The sequence below is a fragment of the Monodelphis domestica genome, chromosome 7 (assembly GCF_027887165.1).
Source record: "Monodelphis domestica isolate mMonDom1 chromosome 7, mMonDom1.pri, whole genome shotgun sequence".
In the NCBI taxonomy this organism is placed as follows: domain Eukaryota; kingdom Metazoa; phylum Chordata; class Mammalia; order Didelphimorphia; family Didelphidae; genus Monodelphis; species Monodelphis domestica.
This window is the reverse complement of record NC_077233.1, coordinates 265774039-265800114: the sequence shown is the minus strand read 5'-3', so window position 1 is coordinate 265800114 and position 26076 is coordinate 265774039. Positions and strand designations below refer to the sequence as shown.

At 34.5% G+C, this 26076-nt stretch overlaps 1 protein-coding gene across 8 annotated transcripts in view; it reads left to right on the top strand.

Moving 5' to 3' along the window:
* The window catches only part of PRPSAP2 (phosphoribosyl pyrophosphate synthetase associated protein 2), a 90740-nt gene that overhangs the window by 39720 nt on the left and 24944 nt on the right, over window positions 1-26076 (top strand). For all 8 annotated transcript variants that reach the window (XM_007497951.3, XM_007497952.3, XM_007497954.3 and 5 more), the window contains 3 exons: window positions 1753-1868; window positions 12623-12678; window positions 23592-23740. In XM_007497951.3, the coding sequence (XP_007498013.1) occupies window positions 1753-1868; window positions 12623-12678; window positions 23592-23740 (321 nt within the window). The remainder of the gene's footprint in view (window positions 1-1752; window positions 1869-12622; window positions 12679-23591; window positions 23741-26076) is intronic.

Sequence of the window (26076 nt, the reverse complement as noted above, 5' to 3'; positions counted from 1 at the left end):
TCTTTTGACTTCGTCTTATAGTTTCTTGTTATATCCTCCTGGTCCAGGAACAGTGACCAGGTCTTCTGCTCTCTGGTGGCCACAAGTCCTAGGTTCTCTGGCTTAAAATTCTGACCATGGTCCCTGATCCTTTGTGACTGACTCCCCATGATTCCTCTCTATCCTGGAACTATGACCTAGAACTGTGTATGGGCAGTAGAGTTGCCAATTAGTTCAAGCTGTATCCAGTGCTAGCAGAGTCCCCTATTATCTCTTCCTCACCAATTGTCCAACCCCAATCCCACCCTTCACTCCCCAACAATCTCTAGGCTGAGAGCTCCTGAAGCTACTTCTGATGTTGCCACTGCATGTGTGGGCTCTGGATAGGCATCCACCCCAAAGGTCACACTCAAACTTCCCCTATCAACCTCCTCAGTTTTCTTAGGCTGGGAAAAATGTCTCACCCAGTCCTTGGCTCTGCCTCTCTAAAATTTGATTTGTGATTTTATTTTAAAGTTATTTAGATGGGAATGTTGAGAGAGGTGTGTGGTCTCTAATCTGTCATTCTACAAAGATAATTCTTTTCATATATCATGGCCAACTCCTAATGATGTTATCTCTGCATTTGAATTTCAGTCTCCCATCATTTTACTTTAGTACTTTGTTAAAATTCTATCTTCTGGTTCTTCTGACTTCTAGTCAGTATAGAAGGTTTAAAATTAATGAATCTAAAGGGACAATAGCAGGAAATAAGATTGCAGAGGAGAACCTGAAAACCACATACAAAATGTCTAAAGGAGCAAATTTTACAAATCATATCATTATGAACTCAAATTCATATCTTAGTGGTATGTACTGAATCAGCAGAAAATATTTAGACACTGTGGCTGAAGTTTTTTGGATTATATGATACATAAATCTCAGACAAGTTCTAGACCAGCAGAATACCAAAACATGTTGATAATTTTGAGGTGATGAGCACATGCTCACTATAAAGTTTTATTGAAAACTTTTGAGATTATTTGGATATATTAGCAACGTAACCCCAATGTGGCACAGATAAAATTTCATCTTTCTTCAAAAACTCTACAATAATGTTACCACAGCAGCCAGCCCACCCCTTCTCCCAAGCACTTCCATAGTCATCAGATCCTGGCTGCCTAGTGTTTCCAGTTCTAATGCATGGTTTTGTTAGTGATTGTCTATGCCTTTCTCCCTCCCTATTCTGTTCCCCATGCTTCCTACCTCCATTCACCATTCCCTCCTCCCATCCATATGCTTTCTGCCTCTATACTCTTTTCACACTTGTCTTGGTAACTTCTGTGCTTAAAGTGGGATTGCAACCCCACTTTCTAATACTAACATTGGTTCTCCTGGCAAGTAAAAAAAAACCCAGGCATGCCTGCTCCCTATTTCATATTTAATAAATTAATTTTTAATTCATTCTCTCTTCAATGGTTATAAATGAATTCATTCTTTAAGGCTGCACCTAGGAATGAGGTCTTTAATAATGGTTAGTAATTTATTTTTATTTCAAAATTAAACCTTTGAAATGGCTTTTATTTAGCTTATTATGAAAATTATAGAGTAAAGAATTTGTGCTTGTATGATTATTTGTTTTCCTAAATATTATCTTGGATATTTTAAAGATTTTTTTTAATTCGAAAGAAATAGATATGAAATCTAAAAGAAGAAACTATACTAAATCCTTCTCAATGCTAGAGTATTATTAAATGGTCTATTTGTGAGCCTATATCTGTTTTATTTTCAAAGGTTTGACTCACCTTATCACCATGGATTTACATCAGAAAGAAATACAAGGCTTCTTCAATATTCCTGTTGATAATCTGAGAGCTTCTCCGTTCTTGTTACAGTATATTCAAGAAGAGGTGAGTTAACTTAAGCTTTTTGATTAATCTTTTAGAAAAATATCTCTAAAGTTGAAAGGTAATTTTTACCTTTTGTGGGCTATTAAACTACCAATTGGAAACAAAACATTTTATGTTGGAGTTCTGTTCTAAAGTTTTTCATTAAAATTGGCATTTTTTACCTGATTTTTAAAAATAACTTCATAGATTTTATGCATTTAAATTTTTATTTAAATTGAAATTAAATTTATTCTTCATTCACCACTTTTTTTACTCTTATTTCTGGTTGAAATTTTTAGAGTACACATAGGAGACCACAATTTTTCACACATATCTGATTATAAGTAAAATCTTTTGAATCTTAGAATTAGGAAATCTTTTTCCTCTTGAATGTTAGTAGCCTATAGAGATCCTCATAAATGAGTAACAATTTAGTTTTTAAAATATAATCAAACAAAAAATATCTCTCTAAACATTAAAAGGGAAGAATATCTAACTAATACAAGAAATAATAGAAACATTCTTTTTCTTTATTATTGCCAGCTAGCAAAGAGGAAAGGAAAGATACAAAAAGGATACAGGGAGAGAGATGGATATATAATGAAAACATAAAGATGAAGACAGAGGTGGAAAGAGATGTAAAAAAGCAGAGACAAATTTAAAGACCCACTTCCACATGCAACATTAATTAAATTTATATTATGCTTTAAAGCTTACATAATATTTTCCTCACAGCCACACTGTGAATTAGTACAGATATTTTCCCAGATTTATAGATAGATGAGAAATCTGAGGTTCAGAAAGGATAACTTATTTTGCCCAGGTTTAGGTGCTAATAAATGTCAGAGTCAGGACTTAAACACAAAATCTCCTGACACATTTCTTCTCAGTTTCATAGAATAATATCTTCATCTCATGACCTTCTGAATATTTTCACTAAGCATTTAAAGTTGAGTTGTGTTTTGGTAAATGTAAATAATCATTCTTCTTGGTATTTCTCCTGTATACCAGAAGAAATTGGGTAGAGAGGGCTTACTCATTAATGGAACAATAACCTCACCAAATTCCATTTTCAGTTTTTTTTCTTTCTCTTTCTATATAGATTTATGGCTGTTGAGCAAACCTATTTTCTGGATTAAAGGTCTCTTGTTTGTGTTGCTTTGCCAAAATTTCACCAGAGCTTAAATTAAATTTCTCTTTGATGTTATGGGCCACAAGTTCCTATTTCAAGTAGTTACAAATTAGGATGATGCTAAAAAAAATTTGAAGATTTAATTGTGCATTAGATACCACTTAAATCTTAGTGTAATTTTAAGTGACTAATGCTGAACACTTAAGATGTTTGGGACACCATGTATGAATACATTTAATTCAACTAGAAATTCTCCAAAAAGTTTGTTATTTGACTTAGATTTTCTGATATATAATTTGAAAATTGTTCATCATTTCTGATTACTTGACATTGGTCCCAATGTTTTTTTTTAAACCCTTACCTTCTGTCTTGGATTCAATACTGTGTATTGGTTTCGAGGCAGAAAAGTGGTAAAGGCTAGGCAATGGGGGGTGTGTGACCTGCCCAGGGTCACACAGCTAAGACGTGTCTGAGGTCAGATTTGAATCTAGGACCTCCCGTCTCTAGGCCTGGTTCATAATCCACTGAGCCACCCAGCTGCCCCCCAATAATATTTTGTTTTAATAAAACTCTCTCTCTCTCTCTCTCTCTCTCTCTCTCTCTCTCTCTCTCTCTCTCTCTCTCTCTCTCTCTCTCTCTCTCTCCTTCTCTCTCTCTCTCTCTCTCTCTACATATATATGTGTAGATATATGTATGTATGTATGTATGTATGTATGTATGTATGTATGTATATATGTATGTAGTCTTGCATTTAAGACCTGAAAGTTACAGTTCCATACCATAAAACCCTAGGGAAACTTCAAAATTAAAGAAATAATTTGAGTTTCAGTAATTTTATTTTTCATTATAATATATTTTTCATGTTTTGTATAGTTAAAGTTTTCATGTATCAACATTTTTAAAACTGGAAGTACATCTTAAATTTCTTTTAAAAAGATGAATATTGGTAGCTCATACTTAGCAATATTTTTTAAAATAATTTATTATAAAGTATTAGACATCCATTCAACCAGTTATACTTGCTTTACAACCATTTACATGTAAATATTTTAATGAATGGAATGTGGTAACTTTTTACACATTCTCTAAATCTTTAACTAGTTTCTTTGTTCCCATTTTTATCTTTATGTGGGCTGTAGGTAAAGCTACTCTTGTCTTTTGGGAGTTTTATAATTTTCATTATTTTGTTAAGAATTTCTAAATTTCTTTGTATTTCTTATATTCATTTTAACTTACTTGTATTATGATATTCTCTTCTTGTTAACATACTACAGCTTATTTAACCAATCTGTTATCAAGCATTTAGACTATATCCAGTTTTTTGTAATGACAGATAAATTGGCCCAAAAAGAGAAACAAAAGAGTGCTGTAGTATCATTTCACCTACACCACAGGTATCTTTTTTTTTTTTGGTAACCTCCCTTAATATATATTTCCAGTGAATATAGGATGAGAGGGTAAGATTATTTTTTGTCAGTTTTGTAGAATGAACTTTGAAATCAATTTTCAAAACATTCTACTATTGCTCCACAGACCTGCCCACATTGCTTTTGTTTTTGCAGTTTGTTGGCCATTTAATAGTACCTCAACACTGTTTTAAGGTTAAGTGTTTTTTTCAAGTGATTATTGACAGTTTATTTTCTCTTTTGGGATAAATTGTTCACATTACCTGGATCATTTATCATTTAGGATTCTTTGTTTTGTCTTTTTAACTGTTAAAGCCATGTTTTGAATCTTTCAAAAATGCCATAAATGTTTTCCAATTTTTTATCTTTGTCTTAATCCTATTGGGTTTTTTTAAACTACTGTTTTGTCCTTAATGATCTCTTGTCTATTTAACAAAATCTGTCATCTTCTTTCCATAATTGAGGTAATTAAATCCAGTATTTTTTTTTATTGCATATTTTTTGGTTTTTACATTACTTAGATTTTCTCATGGCCCTCTCACCTTCCCCCTTTACAAAGAGACATCCTAAAAAACAAAAACTTTTTTTTAAGAAGGGAAAAAGAAGAGAGAAAAAAGATGACGCAGGTTAAAACCTAATTTTAAATAGCAGTTACAAGTTTTTCTGAGACTTATATAATATACGTACACATACATAAATATATATATGCCTTTATATGAAATGGGGGCATAGAATATATTTGCATACGATGCACATTTAAGTGATATTATCTTTGGTTACAGATGATTCTAAACCAGGGTTTATTCAGTGTTCAGATTTTCTCATTTCCCTTCCTTTTCAATAATTTCTCATTAGACTTATTAGAAATAGGCAAAAGATAGGACGTCAAGAAAAGAAAAAGGCAGGTATAGATAGACCTTTTGTTATACTCCACCCAGCCAGCTACAATTTAAAAAGATCCTTTAAATTTTAAAAGTTACCTCTCTTGTCCTGTCTTGTATTATTCTGTCCTGTCCTCTCACCATCTGCTAACTTAATAACACATCAAATCTAGGATTTCCAAAACAAAACACATCTTGTGTCTCAAATTCCCTTCTCTGCAATTGAAAAATCAAACATAATTGCTGTGGCTTCAGAGCCCATGGACACCCCACAACTGGTCTGGGGAATACTGAGATCCAAGATGCTAAAATAAGAAATATTTGAAGCTTGCCAACCACCCTCCAAATAACTGCAAAAGAACAAAAACACCTCAAAACAAATGCCAGAGCAGCAGAGCCACTAGAAGGGGTAAAACAGTACTCCAGCCCAGAACTCTGTGGGAAGTTGGCAAAGAGCACTCATCTCACTAGAGAGAGAGCTTTAGAAACCTTAGTAGAACTCAAATGGGATATAGCACAAATGGCAGGGAAAAAGCAAAGCCAGCTCTGTGCAAACTCAGCAGAGTAAGAGGAGAAACCAACTGAATAGAAAACAAGTAGGAATGAGAGGAAAGTGGCCCAAGAAGGGGGCCTTGGCAGGATTAGGCAGAATCCAACTGAAACCACCTGAGCTAAAGAGCTACAAACTGCCTCTGTAGAGGTCTCAGAGACTGAGACAGCTGATCTGAACCCAGGCACAATAAGTGTGAGACAATTCCTCTGCCCCATGAACAGAGAGCTAAACATTAGCATATAGACAAAATCAAGGGAGAAAATAATCCCCAAATCATCAAAAGACCAAAGAAAAAACCCGAGAAATATCTCAGCAAGAGAGGTGACCAAAATATAAGCTCAGAAAAGTTGAGCACTACAAAAATGAAAAAATATATGAAGCCTCAAAGGAAAATGTGAATGGTTATCTAGCCCAAAATGCCCCTCTGGAAGAGCTCCAAAAAAGAATAGAAAAAAAATAGGAAAATTAAAAGAAAAACTAGAAAATAAAATGAGAAAAAATCAATAACTTAGAACAAAAAACTTAGTGAAGAAAACAGTTCTCTAAAGAAAAAGAAATGCAATATCCTAAAAAGGAAAATAACTTCCTAAAAAAGGAAGTAAAACGGCTCACAGAAGAAAATGACTCCCTAAAAATTAGAATTCAACCAATGAAAACTAATATTGTAGAATAGAAAATAGAAACAAATAGAAATAATAGAAAATAGAATAGAAGAACAGAAAAAATAAGAAATAGATATTGAAAGAATCCACCAATCACCTTCTGAACGAAATCCCAGATTTATAAATCCCAGAACAGTGATCCTTCACCTATCGCATGAGTTATGCTCCAGAGATCCCCATGATAGGTGAAAATCTGAAATGTAGTGACATTATATTTATATTTTAAAGCTTTATAAACCCTGCGCATTCTCCTATAGGCCTTTTCCACACTGTTATAAACACTGAACTAATCAGTGCCTAGGAGCTTTTCATTCTATCAACCAATAGTGTGCCATGTATAATCTCATGTTGACAAATTTGCACAAATGGTAGGGGTGAACTGTATTTCCATTATGTACAGTATCCTATTCATCTGCAAATTTCTTGATGTAGTGAAAACTCAGTGATACAGAATTAGATTTTTTTTTAAACCCGCTGGACAGTGTAGCTCCAATAAGTGAACCATGATATAGCAAGGGATGACTGTACTGTTAATAGTCAAATTCCAGAATTCCCAAGACAAGGAGAAAATATTACAAGCAGCCAGGAAAAATAGTTTAGATATGGTGGCACCACAATCAGGATTGCACAGGACTTGTCAGGTTCTACATTAAAGGATCAGAAGGTATGGAATATGATATTCCATAAAGCAAAGACTACAACCAAAAATCACCTATCCAGAAAACCTGGGCATAATACCCCAGGGGAAGAAATGGACATTTAATGAAGTAGAGGAGTTTTAGGCATTCCTGACAAAAGAGCTGAAAAGAAAATTTCAGTGCCCAATTTTAACATTCAGAAGAAGCATAAAAAGGTAAACAGAAAAAACTGTGAGGGATAACTAATCAAATCCCTACATGGGAAAGTGGTAACTAGAATACTTAAGATTTCTATAGTACAAGAGATGTTTAAAATACTTAATATACTTAAAATAATCAAGGGAAACAATGGGTTTAAACTAATTACTAGTAAGATGATGATAACTTAAGATGCTTAGTATGCTATTTGATGATTGTAAGATGCCTAAAGTACTTAGAATACTTAAAGTACCAAATACAGTCAAGAACTTTGTCTCTATCAGGGCAGTAGTATATAGGAACATATGTAGAGAGAGTAGGGAGTAAGTTGAATAAAACAGGATCATATTTTTAAAAGTCAAGGGATAAGAAAAGAGGAATAAACTGAGAAAAAGAAAAGGCAAAAAAAGTTGGAGTTGATTTTCTCTCATGAAGAAGAGGTAAATAAGAATCAATATAAGAAGGTTATGAGGAGAGACAGTGCTTAACCCAGTACTCTCATCAGAATTGGCACAAAGTGGGAATAACATCCATATTCAGGTTTAAAAGTCTTATCTTATAAGAAATTGGGGGGGAAATCTTTATAGCAGGTCTCTCTAACAGGGACTTCATTCTCAAAGATTACAAAGCATTTCCCAAATTATAGATGATCAAACAAAATGTATAAGCAATTCTTTGATGAAGAAATTAAAACTATATTTAGTCATATGGAAAAATGCTCCATATTTAGAAATACAAATTAAAATAACTAATGTACCACCTTACACCCATTAGAGTGGCTAACATAACAAAAAAGAAAAATTATAAATATTAGTGGAGACATGGGAACATTGAGATACTAACCCATGACTGGTAGAACTTCAAATGAATACAATAATTCTAGGAAGCAATCTGGAGCCATAGCCAAAGGACCATAAAACTGTATATACTCTGACTCAGAAATACTACTACTAAGAAGATTAAAGAGATTAAGGAGAGGGGGAAAGAATCTACCTGTACAAAAATATTTATAGCAGCTCTTTTTGAGGTGGCAAAGAACTGAAAACTGAACGGAAATCCATCAGTTGGGAAATAGCTGAACAAGTTGTGTATATGCTTAAAATGGAATATTATATGTTATAGAAATGACAGACAAGATGATGACAAAACACCTGGAAATACTATATTAAGTAATTCACAGTGATATGAGCAGAACAAGGAGAACAGTTGTCCACAGTGATATTAATATATGATGATCAGCTGTGAATAACATCTATTACAAACAAGGCAAAGATCAAAAAAGAATTTCTAGTACTGAAGAAGGAACAATTTCCAAATGCATATTGAAACATATTCTTTACTTTAATTCCTCCTTAAACTTTACTCTAGTGTAGGCAATGTGTGTATTCTTTCACAACATGAACACAGAAATATGTATTGTATGATAATATAGATATATTCTATATGATATTGCCTGCCTTCTTGGGGAGGAGGAAGGGTGGAAGAGAGAAAGCATAGATTGCAAAATGTCAACAAGCAAATATTTATATATTTACTGATATGTAATCTGGAAAAGATAAAAAAGTATTATTTAAATTTTTTTCTAGAAGTTAGCCTTCTATAGTATTTGCCTGAGACTATAAATTCCCCTTTTATAGGGACTACATATCTTGTGAGAATAGAGTAAAACCTTGGTTGATTTTTTTTTTAATGGAAATATTTAATTTTTCAAAATAAGCAATTTGTTCTGGCATTTTCTGTACCATAGTAATTACATCCTCTTCCTTAAGATGGCCCCAAAATATTTCAGTGAGACTGGACATTAAATATAAAGGCTTAATCAGGGATTATAGATGTCAGAAAGCCCAATTAGAGAATAGTGCCCTACTTTTTCATTCACTTTTTTCTTGGTTTTAGTAGAATAGAAAGGAGAGGATTTGGAGCTCTTCAGAAGCTGACATACAGATTAAGGACAATGGATTCAAAGGGGAGGAGTCTGCAGCTACTTAACATAGGAATTAGAGTATCCAGTTCAGGATGACCCTGAGTCATCAAAAAGATGATATTACATTTGGCATATGTTCTTTAAGGTAGGAAATTGTATAATGCATTTTAGTAAGAATTTCATTAAAAGTTGCTAGTTTTTAGCATAGTTCAACATGTAAAAGGATACTTTTCCTTCAAGGTAACTGATTCTTAAGTGGAACACTTTCTTTTCAACAATACAGGGTTAATGACGTCTTGGTGTAGCTTTCCATTTATGTAGTAGAGTTAGGCTATAATTTAACAAGGTCTGGCTTATATAAATTTATTTGGTGAAATCATATTTGGCCTTTTCATAAACTAATCATAAAGTACACTAAAACTTTAAAATATCATTTTGAATAGTAACAAAGGAGTTTTAATCGGTGAAAAATCTTAGTTGTAGAACTTTATTTTTTAAAGAAAATAAAATAATTTGAAATTGGCTTATAATGTGTTGTCTTGCCAGATTTATTATAATAAATGGTATTTTATGAGAATGTTGATTTTATATGACTAGATTCTACTGAAGTGGTTTTAGAAATGTTTTTATGAAGAAATTTTTTAAAAACAAATTAAGCATTCCCTAATGTGCTTTTATTTTTAATGACAATTTTGTAGAAGAACCTTTTAAAATTAAAACTGAAAACCATTTAGAGTAATGTTCTTAAATGTCAGCACTATCAGCTTAGCAATGTAATATCATTGCTTAATATAGTCTCCTTCAATTTTTATTATGATTATGCATTCATGTATAAATATTATTTGTTCATAATTATGTTATACATCCATATAGAAGAGATATAATAATTAAAAATAATTATAATCAGATTATACTGTACTTTTAGTTCTTTTCCTTCTGTTATTTTATATAGCTCTTTTTCTCATTTGGCATTCTTTAAAATGTTTTGATTTTTTTAAAATATGTTTTTATAATCCAAAGTTTAAAATTTTTTTTTTCATGAAACAGAACCAGCCCAGTCTCAATTTAACTAGTTTAACAAAAAGTTCAAATGACAAACTGCAAAATGGATTTTTACTGGCCATTTTGTGTTTCTCTAACCAAAAGACAATCTTCATGGTTCTCGGTGTCCTACAGGGATTATGGAAAACTGTGTATGTGTATATAATAGATATTTATATGGATATTAACACAGTTTTTAATTTTATATATTTGCACATAGTATATGTATATATATATCTTTTTACTATATATACTCTCTCTATATATATCCATATATACACACATACTAGATGTATCTTCACACTGGTTATCTATACATTAATTAGCCATCCATTGCAGTTATTTGCCATTGGTGAATCTTGATTAATTCCCAAAGTAAAGGTATGATTTATAAAATATTTCTGCAACTTCATTTTAAGCTCTCTACTCATCATCGTGATTATGAAGACCTTCAGTGTTTATTTTATGCAGCATATTTAAGGGATCATATTAAATAAATTGCTTGATATATATTAAAGGTATATGTGTATGTTTAGCTTTTAAAACTAGCCATTCCATTAATAGCTCTATTGGAGGTCTCTTAAGTTATGTAACTACTATGAAGAAAGCACTTTAATCAATATGAATATAAATTGTTACCTGTCATAAAGACTATGCCAGTGATGACAAACCTATGCCATGGGTGCCAAAGATGGCACGCAGAGCGCTCTCTGTGGGCACTCCGCCACCCTCCCTCCCCCCATCCCCGAACCCCGACATCCTTCATCCCCCCCCCCCCCCAGTTTATTACCAGAAAGGCAGAGGGACTCTGCAGAGCTGCTCCCCTCCCCCTCTTCACTGTTTCTGATGATGCCATTTTTTTTCACATCTCCCACCCCTCTGCCCAGCAGCCCAATGGGGGCAGGGGGGAAGGTGGGCAACTTACAGGCAGCACTAGAAGGGAGTGCTCAGGCTGTGACCCTTCCCCTCTTACACTTGCTAAAGACATTCCTTACTTCATTCACCCCTCCATCCAGCAGCCCTAACCCTATGGGGGAGGGGCACAGGCACAGCACTTGGTCTGGGGTGTGGGCGGGGCCCAGCATTCCATCTCTGAAAGGTTCACCATCACTGCTATATACTAATTAATTTATCTCTATAGGTGCCCCATAAGCTACCATTTAATATATTTTCTTTGTCTATACATGCCTAGGGAAATATTAAAAGTAATTAAATTATTATTCATATACATATGTGTTCAGATTAAATTTTTTTTCATATTCTATTAGGGCAGTTATGAGGGTTTGTATATGGAGTTAGATGAGTGTTGAGAATTTGTGCTATAAGACTAGAACCTGGAGTTTTGGCACCTGCTTAAAAAGCATAGGAATTTTGCTTTAACTAGATGAATGCTTATATCTTATTAAATAAGAATCTAATTCCTTTTTACTAGTTTAGTGCTTCATGCAACGTTTTTTGATAGTGAAGTGAAAGATTTGTGTCTCTTCAGCTGTGACCAGAACAGGAGTTAGGGAATTCTAAGTATTAGATAGCATACAGAGAGAACTTAAATTGAGTATGGAAGGGTATGGGGTAGAATGTTTCTTCTCTTATTTTACCATCCTCCACACCTCTGCTTTCCCACCTTTCACAGTTCTCCTGCATTTGTGTAGTCTTTCCTAGTTACCAGTGGGGTGGACTATTTTGCTTCTTTGGGGAATAACATGGAAGGGGGATTATAAGTAGATTTACAAATGAGTCTTCTGTTTCTTTCTGATCTTAATTCTTAGTCTCCTGACTTTTTGCTTCCCAATTTCTAGATGATATAGAAAAGTACCTTTCATCTGTGAGATTTTTTTTTGATTGTAGGAATGTAAGATAATTGTTAATTATCAGAATGATCAGTTTTCTCTCATGGCAAATGACTGACTTATAATGAACCCACCTTTTCATGCTGTCTTTAAATGCCAAAAAGTTACTAGAAATAAACTAAGTTCATAAGATGTGTGATTTTTGACTTGAGTGGGAAATTATTATATCTGGTTTTTAAAGTATTCTATATTGACATAGAGTGATATTTTAAAAAATAATTCCATCTATTAATTGTCTTATTACTTTTTAACTTAAATATGCTATTCAAAAAGTTGTTTTTTGATGCAGGTCTTTTTTTAGGTGAAAATTTTCTTTTATTTTCAAAAGAGAAAATGCATTTTAAATATTTACATTCTTAAGGATACTTGGTGAAGCTTTAAATAATTAGATAGCATCCTTTATTAATTTTTTATTGATTGCTGAGATATTAGCTTGAACAAATAAATAATTGACATGGCAGTAAACAATGACATTTGTTATTTGCCACAGATCCCAGATTACAGGAATGCAGTGATTGTAGCCAAATCACCAGCTTCAGCCAAGAGGTAGGTAGGATCTTCTCATTTCTCTTAAGGAAGGAATTAATAGTGCTCATATGGTGCCATGCAAATTACTTGGGATGAAGTAAAATAATTAAACTTGTTGACTTAGAATTAAAAAAAAACTTTCAATGTACAGTAGAACTTCCTTTTGCTGATGTTACTTATTTTACTTGAATTAGCATCATCAACAGGATTTGGGCATATTTTTTTTAATCCATCATAAAATGGCTCTTATCACATTGGATATTTAGCATACCTTGAAACAGTTGATTTCTAGGATTTTCCTATAGGTTTTTAATAATGTTGAACTCAAAAGTAGTTTCCAGACCATTGAAACATGTGTATCTCCTTGTCTTAGATAAATTTATTAAACTTTCAGTAAGTGTGGTATAGTGAGTGCATAGTCATGGCATTTTGTTCCAGCGCTATTTGGGAATTTTTGTTATTTTTGAGAAATTCTGCCTCTTAGTATATCAATATTTTTTATCATTATTAATCATTCCCTCAATAGATATCAGACTTGCAGGACTAATTGAAGGGAAAAACTGTCCCCCAAATTCTGGGGGGGCTACATAGAGGAAATGAAAGTATTTTGTGGTCTGATGAAGACACTAAGAGCTAATAGGCTCACTTGGACTTCTGACAATTATTTTGGGAAAAGTGAGTTTCATCAATAAACACGACCCTTTCTTAAGGTTCTATACTCTGATCTTTGTGTTGCCTTGTTCATGACAAAAGTTTCATTATTTTTTCCCTTCATAACAGAGAGCAAGGTCGTTCCTTGCTATTTTTATTTTTATGAACTCTTAATATATATCTTCTGTCATACAATCGATATAAAGTAATAGTTCTTAGGCAGAAGAATGGTAAGGGCTAGGCAACGGGGGCGCTGACTTTCCCAGAGTCCCACAGCTAGGAAGTATCTGAGATCAGATTCCAATCCCTCTCTAGGTCTGGCTCTCTATCCTCTGAGTTACAATAACTCCTCACCCCCAGCCCCCATACGCCTTTTTAAAAAAATAATCTCTTACTCTTCTTCAAACCTCAAAAGGCCTGTCATACTCTGTACCAGCATTGGTGAAGTTGGCACGCATGCTGTGCCAGCACACGAGAGGGGGAACTGCTCTGCGCTTCCTCCCTCTGTTCTCTGGGGTAATGTGGGAGGCTTATATCCAGCTTGAAGTTGCCGTTTGGGCATGCAAACTTGAAAATATTCACCAACACTGCTCTAGAGGAACCATTAATGATCCTTTGAGCTACAGTGTCTTTGCTTGTTTTCCAGTGATTGATTAGACTCGTAAGCAGCAGTCGTTTTTCAGTTCTTGGAAGTGTCTTTTGTTTCAGATTGTCCTTTCTTTTATGTTTCAGCAATTATTCCTATTCGTTGTGGACTTCAGTAATCCTTGACATATTTGAGTTGCCCACATTAGTAATGGCTATAGTATCTCAAACAGTCATTGAAAAATGCTCTTTAAAAAGTTACAGGGGGGGCAGCTGGGTAGCTCAGTGGATTGAGAGCCAGTCCTAGAGACGGGAGGTTCTAGGTTCAAATCTGGCCTCAGACACTTCCCAGCTGTGTGACCCTGGGCAAGTCACTTGACCCCCATTGCCTACCCTTACCACTCTTCTGCCTTGGAGCCAATACACAATATTGACTCCAAGACGGAAGGTAAGTGTTTAAAAAAAAAAAAAGTTACAGGGCAGCTGGGTAGCTCAGTGGATTGAGAGCCAGGTCCAGAGATGGGAGGTCCCAGGTTCAAATCTGGCCTCAAACACGTCCTAGTTGTGTGACCCTGAGTCACTTGACCCCCATTGCCTAGCCCTGACCATTCTTCTGCCTTGGAGCCAATACACAGTATTGGCTCCAAGACAGAAGGTGAGGGTTTACAAAAAAAAAAAAGCTACAACTTTTTAGTGTTTTTTGTTGTTGTTTTTTTTTAGAAACATTTCATTCTTAAAACTATAGAATTAAAAACAGTGAAAATGAAACACTTGCATATGACATGGAATCCAGTATTAATCAAGGCTGATAAAGCCAGCTTGATTCAGTTTCATTTGGCCAAGGTCAGGTGTTTGGAGTGAGACTAGCACAAGTAGAAGTGATTAAGCTTTTATAGAGCACCTACCATGTGCCAGGCACTATGCCATATGCTTTATAAATATTATCTCATTTGATTCTCACAACATCCTTGTGAAATAGGTGCTGTTATCCTCATTTTATGATTGAGGAAATTGAGGTAACTGGATTGAGTGAGTTTTTCTAAAGTCACATTACTAGTAAGTGTCTTGAGTGAATTTGAACTCAGATCTTCATGACTGTTGGGCTTGGCATGGCCATTACTGAAAGAAACCATCGTGAATTTGTCCAGCAATTCTGGAGAACAATTTGGAACTATGCCCAAAGGGTTTTTAAAGAATGACTACCCTTTGATCCAGCCATACCATTGCTGGGTTTGTGACCCAAAGAGATAATAAGGAAAAATACTTCTACAAAAATATTCATAGCTGCACTCTTTGTGGTGGTAAAAAATTGGAAAACGAGGGGATGCCCTTCAATTGGGGAATGGCTGAACACATTGTGGTATATGTTGGTGATGGAATACTATTGTGCCAAAAGTAATAATAAAATGGAGGAATTCCATGGGGACTGGAACGGCCAGGAGCAGAACCAGGAGAATGTTGTACATAGAGACTGACACACTATGGCACAATCGATTGTAATGGACTTCTCTAGTAGCAGCAATGCAATGATCCAGGACAATTCTGAGGGACTGATGAGAAAGATTGTATCCACATCCAGAGAAAGAACTGTGAGAGTAAAAATGCAGAAGAAAAACATTTGTTTTATCACATGGTTTGATGGGGACATGATCAGGATTGTGAAGATTAAATTTAACTCCCCTGCCCATTTTTAGATTTAATCACCCAAAGTGTAAACACCCTACTTAAAGTTGAGTGGGGAGATCTGCCTATTTTTAGACTTAATCACCAAAGGTGTAAACACCCCATTCACACTTGAGTGGATGACGTCTGTGACTCATGTATGTAGTATTGGGTGATGAATCAGAATGAAACTGACTTCTCCTGGGCAGTGTTAAAGCAAAACTTCAACTGTGATTGGTAGACGTAAAATTAGGGGAAGGCACAGGAAGTGACACAAAAGAAAGTGGCTTTAAAAGGGAGTTACAACTTCCTGAGTGCAATTTTTACTTGGAGTTGAACTTCCTATGAGAGGGAGTTCTTCATCTTTTGGAGTTGAGACTCGAGAAGAATTTGCTGACTGGACCTGAGACCCTGTTCCTGGTGAGACTGTTCATAAATCTCTTCCTTTGGACTGACACGTAGTGAGTGAAAAAAGCTGATTCCTTTGTGGATTTTTCTGAAGAGACTAACCTCAGTAGAGACCTATCCTCTTGAGAGAGTCATCCTCAGTTCTTCAGCTACAAGGGAGGAGGCATCTCCTGTTAAGGACTAAACTCCCCTGTCCAGGTTGAGCCAGGGGTCATAGTAAATTACTTAGTGCTTAGGCTACATATCTTACCCTGTCCTCTCTCTGATTTTCTTACTTCACTCTTTCTATATTTTGTACATAAATTGTAAATAAATCTCTTTGGAATAAATTATATTCCTGGTGACTCTATTTTAAATATAATCCAGTCCAACCTTTTATATAATTAACCCTTTTTTTACCCTTACAGGATGTAGATTCTAAATGATCATTCTATTGCAAATATTAATAATCTGGAAATAGGTTTTGAACAATGATACATGTAAAACCTAGTGAAATTGCTTGTTGACTGTGGGAGCAGAGAGGAAGGAGAGGAGGAAAATAATATAAATCATGTAGCCATGGGAATATATTCTAAATTAATTAAATAAATTTTTGAAAAAAGAAAGTGACAAAAAATGAGAAGCTGAAGTACATGCATTTATATGGAGGCCAGATGTTTTTCTAGTGATAATTAAAGGATCTTGTAATATGTGTGTTTCCTATTTGACCAATAGTATACAATTTTTAGTAGGATATTTAAGCTTTATATTTTAATTTAGTAGTGGAATTGCTGATTTTAGTTGTAGAAAAGAACAAAAAAAGTGAAGTCACCAATGTGGATAGAGAAAATAATGTTAATATTTTTATTCCTTTTAATTAAAGTGCTTTTAATTTTCCTATAGTTAAATGCTTCTTTTGCCCTGGAATTTTGTACATATACTAGCATTTATGAAGGAGGGCAATTAAATAAGTTAAATTTTAATCTTTGATCCTAACCATGTTCAATTACTGAGTGCCAAAAGGGAGTTTCAGATAGCAAGAACATATCAGAATCTCTGTGTGAATGTGTGTGTCCACAAAATTATTTCAGATTACAATAGTTGAGAATAATTAGGGCATCTTCTTTCTGTAGCCTTCCCTTTTGTAATAGTTCTTCTTATAACTCATAAGAGCTTCAGGTATAACTAATAGAAGTAACTCATACTATAAGGTTTATATAGTATGATCTCTCAGTAAGATCCTGAACAGCATCATATAATGAAAAGAGTACTTGATTGGGAATCAGTGGACCGAAGTTCAAATTCAGACTTTGCTTTGGACTGCCAATGAGATTTTGGGCAAATAATTTAATGTAACCTAGTTTATGGTTTCCTTACTTATAAAATGAGGGAGATATTTTAGTATCATCATATAAAATGAAAACTCCCTTCATTTTTTTACATTATTGATGACCTCCAAATATAAAGTAGGGTAGTTAAATTTATAGAACACTTGCTTCAAAGTCATTATGTAACATTAATAAAAATTTCAGTTGGTGTTTTTTTTTATTCTGGTTATTTCACTATTGACTTTAGACTGGATCTGAAACCACACTTCCTAGTCGGGGCCACACAGCTCCTGTTTGCGTCTTTATTCAGTGCACATCTTAGAGCTTTTGACTTTTTCATGACCTGGAGACTTCTTTCCCTATCGTAGATGCAGTGGATAGAATCTGTGTCCCAGCACTGGATAATGAATAACAGAGATGTCAGTTGGCATATGTTTTTGGTCCTTGAATAAGATCAGGTCCTTCTTTGCTAGATCTGGGATCTCTTCTTTCCTTGGTCCACACTGAGGGCAGGTTCCCATTAAGTTTTTGGAGTAGAAGGGTTTGGATAGTCCCCCAACTCTAGTATCCATAAATTTCTTTCCATATTCCATAAATATATTTCCCAATGCCAGTCTGGTTATGAAAAAATGTTTCTGATTGTTTTTTCTTGGATTGTTAGGCACGGTATCTATTATTTATTTATTTTGGAGCTTTGAGGAGTAATTTTGGGAGAGTTCAATTGTAAGATTTCCTTCCACTCAGCCATCTTGTCTGGACCATTTCTTTTTCTAGCTTATTTTATAGATGAGGAAACAAAAGCAAACCAAGTTAACTGCCTCCAGTCATACTGCTAGTAAGTGTCTGAAGCCAAATTTGAACTTCATTCTTCTTGATTCCAGGTGCAGTAGTCTATGCACTGCTCCACCTAGCTGCCCTGAGTTTGCTAAGGTTATAATCCAAAGAAGTCATTGATAGAGAATACATATATATACATATATATATATATATATACCAAAATATTTAAAGGAGTGCTTTTTGTGATAGCAAAGATTTGGAGATAAAAGTAGTTGTCCATTATAGGACAGCTAAACAAAATTTGGTATATAAATGTACCACAATTAGCAGTTACAGAATGTTACTGGATCATTGGGGAATGTGATGGATACAGAGGGATGGCAAGCTCTACACAAAAGTGATACAAAATATAGGCTAGAGAGCCAACAAAACAATGTGAGAAATGATTTTAACAAAGGCAGTGGAGAGATGTCACACACACATATTAAAATTGTAAAATTATGAATAACAAGTATGACTTAAAGAGTTATGAGAAGTCATTAACTCTACTGCAGAGGTAAAAGCTCCATGGGTGTTGTACACTGCACATATTTTCACTTGCCCAATGTACTGCTCAGTTATAATAAGGGCAATTTGATGTATAATTTTTTTAAAAGCTTTTTCAGTTTTTCTACTTTTGCTACATGATTAATAAGGAAATATGTTTTCCATAATTTTGCATGTATAATTGTTATCATACTGCTTTCCTTCTCAGTAGAACTCAATATTTTTTTAAGAATGATAAAAAATACAAATGAGTTGGAATTAAAAAACCTATTAAATCTAACAATTGGTCATTCCCCCAAAAAACAACTTGACAGTTTTTAGAAAGTAGACATTCTTTTAAGCTGACAAAGGTGCGTGATAAAATAAAAATGTGATTTTTTTTTTACTCATACCATCTGATAATTAATCTCATCCTTTATATCTTTCTTTCCTATTATTTTATTCATTTATTTATTTGTTTATTTTTAGATTTTTTTTGCATTAAAATTTTTTTTTCATTTAAAGTTATTTAGTCAATCTAGAACATTATTTTTTTTAATTTTATTTAGTCATTCCAGTTCCAAAGGAATTCCTCCAGTTTATTATTCCTTTGAGCCCAATAGTATCCCATAACCAACAGATACCACAATTTGTTCAGCCATTCCCCAATCAAAGGGCATCCCCGCATTTTTCCAATTTTTTGCCACCACAAAGAACGCAGCTATGAATATTCTTATACAAGTCTTTTTCCTTATTATCTCTTTGGGGTACAAACCGAGCAGTGCTATGGCTGGATCAAAGGCCGACAATCTTTTAGCGCCCTTTGGGCATAGTTCCAAATTGCCTTCTAGAATGGTTGGATCCATTCACAACTCCACTAGCAATGCATTAATGTCCTGACTTTATTTGGGATTTTTTCTTAGGGAGTTATTTGATATCTTATTCAATTTCTTTTTCTGATATGGGGTTGTTTAGGTAGTCTGTTTCTTCTTCTGTTAATCTAGGAAATTTATATTTTTGTAAATATTCATCCAAATTACCTAGATTGCCATATTTATTGCCATATAATTGGGCATAATAATTTTTAATGATTGCTTTAATTTCTTCATTAGAGGTGAGGTCTTCCTTTTCATCTTGGATGCTGTCAATTTGGTTTTCTTCTTTCCTTTTTAATTAGATTGACTAGTACTTTGTCTATTTTATTTGTTTTTTCAAAGTACCATCTTCTAGTCTTATTTATTAAATCAATAGCTCTTTGACTTTCAATTTTATTAATTTCTCCTTTGTTTTTTAGGATCTCTAAATTAGTTTTCATCTGAGGATTTTTAATTTGTTCACTTTCTAGTTTTTTGATTTGGTTGCCCAATTCATTGACCTCTGAACTTCCTAATTTGTTAATATATGAAGTCAAGGATATAAATTTCCCCCTGAGTACTGCTTTGGCTGCATCCCATAGGTTTTAAAAGAATGTCTCATTGTCATTTTCTTCAATGAAATTATTAGTTGTTTCTATGATGTGTTCTTTAACCGATTTTGTTTAATTTCCAATTAATTGTTGATTTGCCTCTCCACGTACCCTTACTATTTATTATTTTCATTGCATTGTGATCTGAGAAGGCTGCATTTATTATTTCTGCTCTTTTGCACTTGTTTGCAATGTTTTTATGCCCTAGTACATGGTCAATCTTTGTGAATGTACCATGTGCTGCTGAAAAGAAGGTATATTCCTTTTTGTCCCTATTTATTTTTCTCTTCAAATCTACTGACTCTAATTTTTCCAAGATTTCCTTCACTCCTCTTACCTCTTTCTTATTTATTTTTTGATTTGGTTCAGGTCTCCCACTAGTATGTTTTTTTTTTAAATCTATTTCATCCTTGAGCTCTACTAGTTTCTCCTTTAGAAATTTGGATGCTATGCCATTTGGTGCATACATGTTGAGGACTGATATTTCCTCATTGTCTATACTGCCTTTTATTAGGATGCAATTTCCTTCCTTATCTCTTTTAACTAGATCTATTTTTACTTTGGCTTTGTCAGGTATCATGATTGCGACTGCTGCCTTCTTTTTATCAGTTGATGCCCAATAGATTTGGCTCTATCTTGTTACTTTTACCCTATGTATAGCTACCTTCCTCATGTGTGTTTCTTGTAGATAGTATATGGTAGGGTTTTGTTTTCTAATCCAATCTGTTATTCACTTGCGTTTTATGGGTGAGTTCATTCCATTCACATTCAGAATTATGATTATTAGCTGTGTGTTTCCCAGCATTTTGATTTCTACTCCTGGTCCTGCCTTTTCTTCTTTCACTATTTCCTTCTACACCAATGTTTTGTTTTTAATTCTCACCCTTATTTTACTTCCCTTTCTACCCGCCCCTTCTTATTCCCCCCCTTATTTTCTTACAGTCTTTTTAACTACCCCTCCACCCTCTCCCTCCCTTTTTCTGCTTCCCTCCCCACCTGTCCATTTGTTAACCTTCTGCTTCCCTTTAGGGCGCACATCAATTCTCTGTCATAATGTATTTGATTGTTCTTCCCTCTTTGAGTCAATTTCAATGCACGTAAGAATTGAGTATTTCCTATCCCCAACCTCTTTACCCTTTCTGTTATTGATATTTCCCCCCTCCTGCCATGTGCTTCTTTGTGACATATAAATTTACACCATTCTGTTTCTTTTCCCATTTCTTTTAGTATTAACCTCTTTTTTTAGCTCTAGTAGTGTGTGTGTGTGTGTGTGTGTGTGTGTATATATATGTATATATATATATATACACACAGATATATATGTATTTATGCATACATATATCTATATACATATTGAAGTCTTGGCATTTCATCCTATACAGTTTGTCACTGTTCCCTCTAAGTATAATTCTTCTAGCTACGCAGGTGATAAGAACAGTTTTAAGAGTTACCAATGACTCTTTTCTTATAGGGATACATATCATTTTAACTTATTGGGTCTCTTAATAAAAAAAGGGGTTTTTTTTGTTTTGTTTTTCTTTTTTCCCTCTTTCTTAATTACCTTTTGATGATTCTCTTGATTTTTATGTTTGGGCATCAAATTTTCTGTTCAGGTCTGGTCTTTTCTTTACAAATGCTTGGAATTCTTCTATTTTGTTAAATGACCATACTTTGCTCTGTAAGAATATAGTTAGTTTTGCTGGGTAGTTGATTCTTGGTTATACACCTAGTTCCCTTGCTTTCCCGAATATCATATTCCACTCCTTTTATTCCTTCAGTGTAGATGCAGCCAGATCCTGTGTTATCCCCACTGTAGTTCCATGGTATCTGAATGACTTCTTTAGCAGCTTGTAATATTTTTTTCTTTGGTCTGATAGTTCTTGAATTTGGCTATAACATTCCTGGGTTTTGTCAATTGGGGATTAAGTACAGTAGGTGATACATGAATTCTTTCAATCTCCACTTTTCCCTCTCGTTCCAGAATGTTGGGGCAGTTTTCTCGGATGATTTCCTGTAGGATGATGTCCAGGCTTTTTCTTTTGTCATGGTCTTCTGGTAGACCAATGATTCTTAATTTGTCTCTCCTGGACTGATTTTCTATATCTTCTGTTTTGTGAATGAGATGTTTTATATTTTCCTCGATTTTTTCATTCTTTTGATTTTGTTTTATAGTTTCCTGCTGCCTTGTGAAGTTGCTTGCTTCTAATTGTTGTATTTTGGTTTTTAAAGACTGAATTTCAACCCTGGCTTTTTGGTCATCCTTCTCCTTCTGATCTTTCATCTCCTTTGCCTTATTTTCAAGCTGATTAATTTTGGCTTTCAAGACACTGTTTTCTGTTTCCAGATGACTTATCTTACTTTTTAAGTTCTTTTCCCAGTTGTCTTCAGCCTCTCTTAATTGTGTTTCGAATTGTATTTTGAGTTCTTCCAAAGCCTGTGTTCATCGCTGGAGTTTCTGTTTTTTTGCTTGCTGTTCCTTTTGTTCTATTTGTTCTTTGTTCATTGCCTGGATATAAGCTGTCAATTATAATATCTTTTTTCTTTTCCTGTTGTTTGCTCATATTTACCCCTTCTTTACTTCCTGTAGTTGCCTGGGTTTTTTGTTCCTCATTTTTTTGTGGGTTTGGGCTTTTCTGTCAGCCTTCATCCTTGGAGCATTGTCAGCAGTCTGTGGGGGAGGGGTGTTGGATCTTGAGCTTCCAGGCCCTCTAAAGGTATTGATGAGATTAAGCTCAGCTGAGTTGCAGAGCTGGGTGTGCCCCAAGGCCAACACTTGGGGAAGGAGGGGGAGCAATATGGAGTGTCTCCACTGCTGCAACTAGCCTACAGGCTCTGTGCTTCTTCTCCAAATACTTACCCACCTTCTGTGTTTGAAGTCTGAGCTTGGTGGAGCTTTGCCCGCAAGGTACTCCCTCCAGAGCACCACCCTTTCCCACCCAGTGGTTCCAGCTACTACTGGAGGCTCAGTGCTCTAGGTGGGGGAGGGGTCCTTCTTCCTTACCCTTAAACTGGAGTGTTCTTGAATTCAGGCTTTTGGGGAGTGTACCTTTTAAGTTGAGTCCAGCAGGAGGGTTCCTTGGCTCTGTTCTTTTGTTAAGTAATGATTTTTCAGTACCTTAGGAGTATTTAGTTTGTAATCAGTGAGGAAGGGTTTTCAGATGTCCGATCTTTTGCTGCCTCTCTGCCACCATTTTGACTCCGCCTCCCTACTATTTTTTAAAATAATTTAAAATTTTGATTTTTCTATGGGGAGAAAAGATAGTAGTTGTCTGACCTCAGACTTGGCCCTTCTGACTTCTTCCATTTTCTCATCTATGAAATGGTGATAATAATAGTAAAAGCTAATCTATAATATGGGGATTGTAATTATAATAACGTACCTCCTATGATTGTTGTAAATATCAAATAAGATATTTGTTAAATTCTTTGCAAAATTTAAAACACTATATAAATGCTATTTCATTTTCCTATAAATGAAAATAAACTTTTTCTAAGCTGATACTATTTTAGTGTTGAATGGCATTAAATTTATTCTCAATATTTGCTTTTAGGGCTCAATCCTTTGCTGAAAGACTCAGATTAGGAATTGCTGTGATTCATGGGGAAGCTCAGGATGCCGAATCTGATTTGGTGGATGGGAGACATTCCCCACCTACAGTCAAAAACATAGCTGCTATACATCCCAGTCTGGAGATTCCCAGTAAGTTCAGAGACTTGTCTCATTTCCTTCTCATCCTTTTTTCTTAGTAATTTTTTTTCAAGGAAATGTTATATAAAAATATTTTGTTCTTGTAAATGCTTTGCCTAATACTTATCCTTTTACTATCATTGTGGGAGGCATGCAAAAATATTGGTGTAGTCTCTATTTCCTAAATTAGCCCAGAAGAAAGGTTTTTATATATTTACTTCATACTGAAGAAATTTTTTTGTACCCCTTTTTCCATTTGGTCAATTTTGCTTTTTTTTTAATGCTAATAATGCATTTATTGGAATGATGCTACAATCAGGTTTTGGTTCAAATCTAATATTGCAGTTATAATTGCTATTATTCCATATTGGGAGCCCTGCAGTCCCTGGTTTCCACATGGACTGTGTCAAACAGCGTGGTCTTGATGGTTCCCGGGAATTCCATTTTACATTTAATATGAAAGGACTAATAAAAAGCCATTTTTCCTGTGAGTAAAGGGATAAAATGCTTTTGAAAATCAGTGTTATCTCAAATACAAGAAAATCACAAGTCATTAACCCCTAAACTCATAAATTTAAAATTTCAATTTAGAAATCAGTAATAGTAATATTTATTCATAAGTAACTGGTCTTAGTCCTGAAATATTTGATATGCTCCCATGAGATAGAAGACCTGCAATAGTTTTGACTTTAAGATTTCTAAAATCGTATTACTATTCAAATAAGGGGGGAAAAACTTGGAAAGTTTAGAACAAATAACCTTGAAAAAGCTAGTAAGCAATTATAACCTTAACTGAAATTTCTTTATTCTATTAACCAGCATTTGCTTTCTTTTAAAAGTAGATCACATTTTCAAATATAATACTGTGCTGCTTTGATTCACAGTCTTATAATTCTCATTTACAAGAATAGGAACATTAGCTAGTTTTCTTAAGGTTATAAAATTGCTTCATGATTAAACTAGAGATGAGCTAACATTGTCAGATATGTCTATCCAGTCTAATTGTCAGAATTATGTCTATCCAGTAAATGACATTGCTTTCCATAGTAGGTCAGCATTCAATTAACATCCAAATCTATTAGGTGTTTCATTGGTAAAGATAGCTTTCACATTTGAGAATTAGCATCTTAATTAATTTATGCTGCAACATCTCTATTCCCTCTATTTACTTTGTGGGCTGGGAAAACGTTAAGTTTTTAATACTTAGGCACCTTCTAAAAATTTTTTAAAAAGAAGTCAACAGTACATGTTAAAAGGAAATAGACTATTAATAACACAAAGTTGGGAAGGTCAAATAATATATTCGCCTACAAAATCAAGATTAAAAAAAAATGGCAAGCTAGAACATTGATATAAATCCCACAATATTCTGTTTATAGGGATAGGAATAAGGACATTCTTGGGTTTTTCAAACTCAACTTCATCGCAGCCAGACAGCACCATGACTAGAGTGTAAGACTTGGAGTTGAGAGGAGCTACATTCTAATTTGACCTCAGGCACTTCCTAGCTATGTGACCCTATATAAGTCACTTAACCCCAATGGCCTGCCCCTTGCCAGTTCTGCTTTTTAAGGAGTTCTCTTTAGACAAATTTTTTGCCTCTTTCACCAGTTGACCTACCTCGTTTTGTTAACACTTCTTCAGAATTTTTTTGTGCTACCTTTACCAAATTGTTGATTCTTTTTTAATGATTTTCCTGTATCCCTCTCATTTCTTTTCTCACTTTTTCTTCTACATCTCTTATTTGATTTTTAAAATCCCTTTTCTGCTCCATTAATTCTTTTTGGGCTTGAGACCAATTCATATTTTTCTTGAAGGCTTTGGATACAGGAGTATTATCTTGGTTGTCTTCTTCCAAGTTTGTATTTTAGTCTTCCCTATCACCAAAATAACTTTCTCTTTTGAGTTTCTTTTATTGTTTGCTCATTTTCCAGCTTTTTTCTTTTCTTTTAACATAAAAAATTGCTCAAGTTGGGCTCAGTAAGTGTGATAAAGGGAGCACTATTCCAAGCTTCAGGTTCTTTTTGCAGCAGCCTTCAGAGGGGACCTGTGTAATTTTTAAAGGGATTGTGAGGATTGTAGAGGATACATAAGGTAGGTTTTGTAACAGGGAATGGAGGGGTTGAAGGGATAGAGGGAATATGGCTGCTGGTGAGGTAAAAGGAGAGGATTACCCCCTGCCGAGAGGCAAAAATGGGGTTCCCGAGAAATGGGCAACCTATGGTGGGTGTGAGGGGATGTCTTCTCTATTGATTGATATTTAAGATATCCCAGAGCATCAGGTAAGCATGCACCCTGCTGAGGATCAAATGTCCCCTTGGACCAAGTTTGCCCAGCAGGGGTCCAAT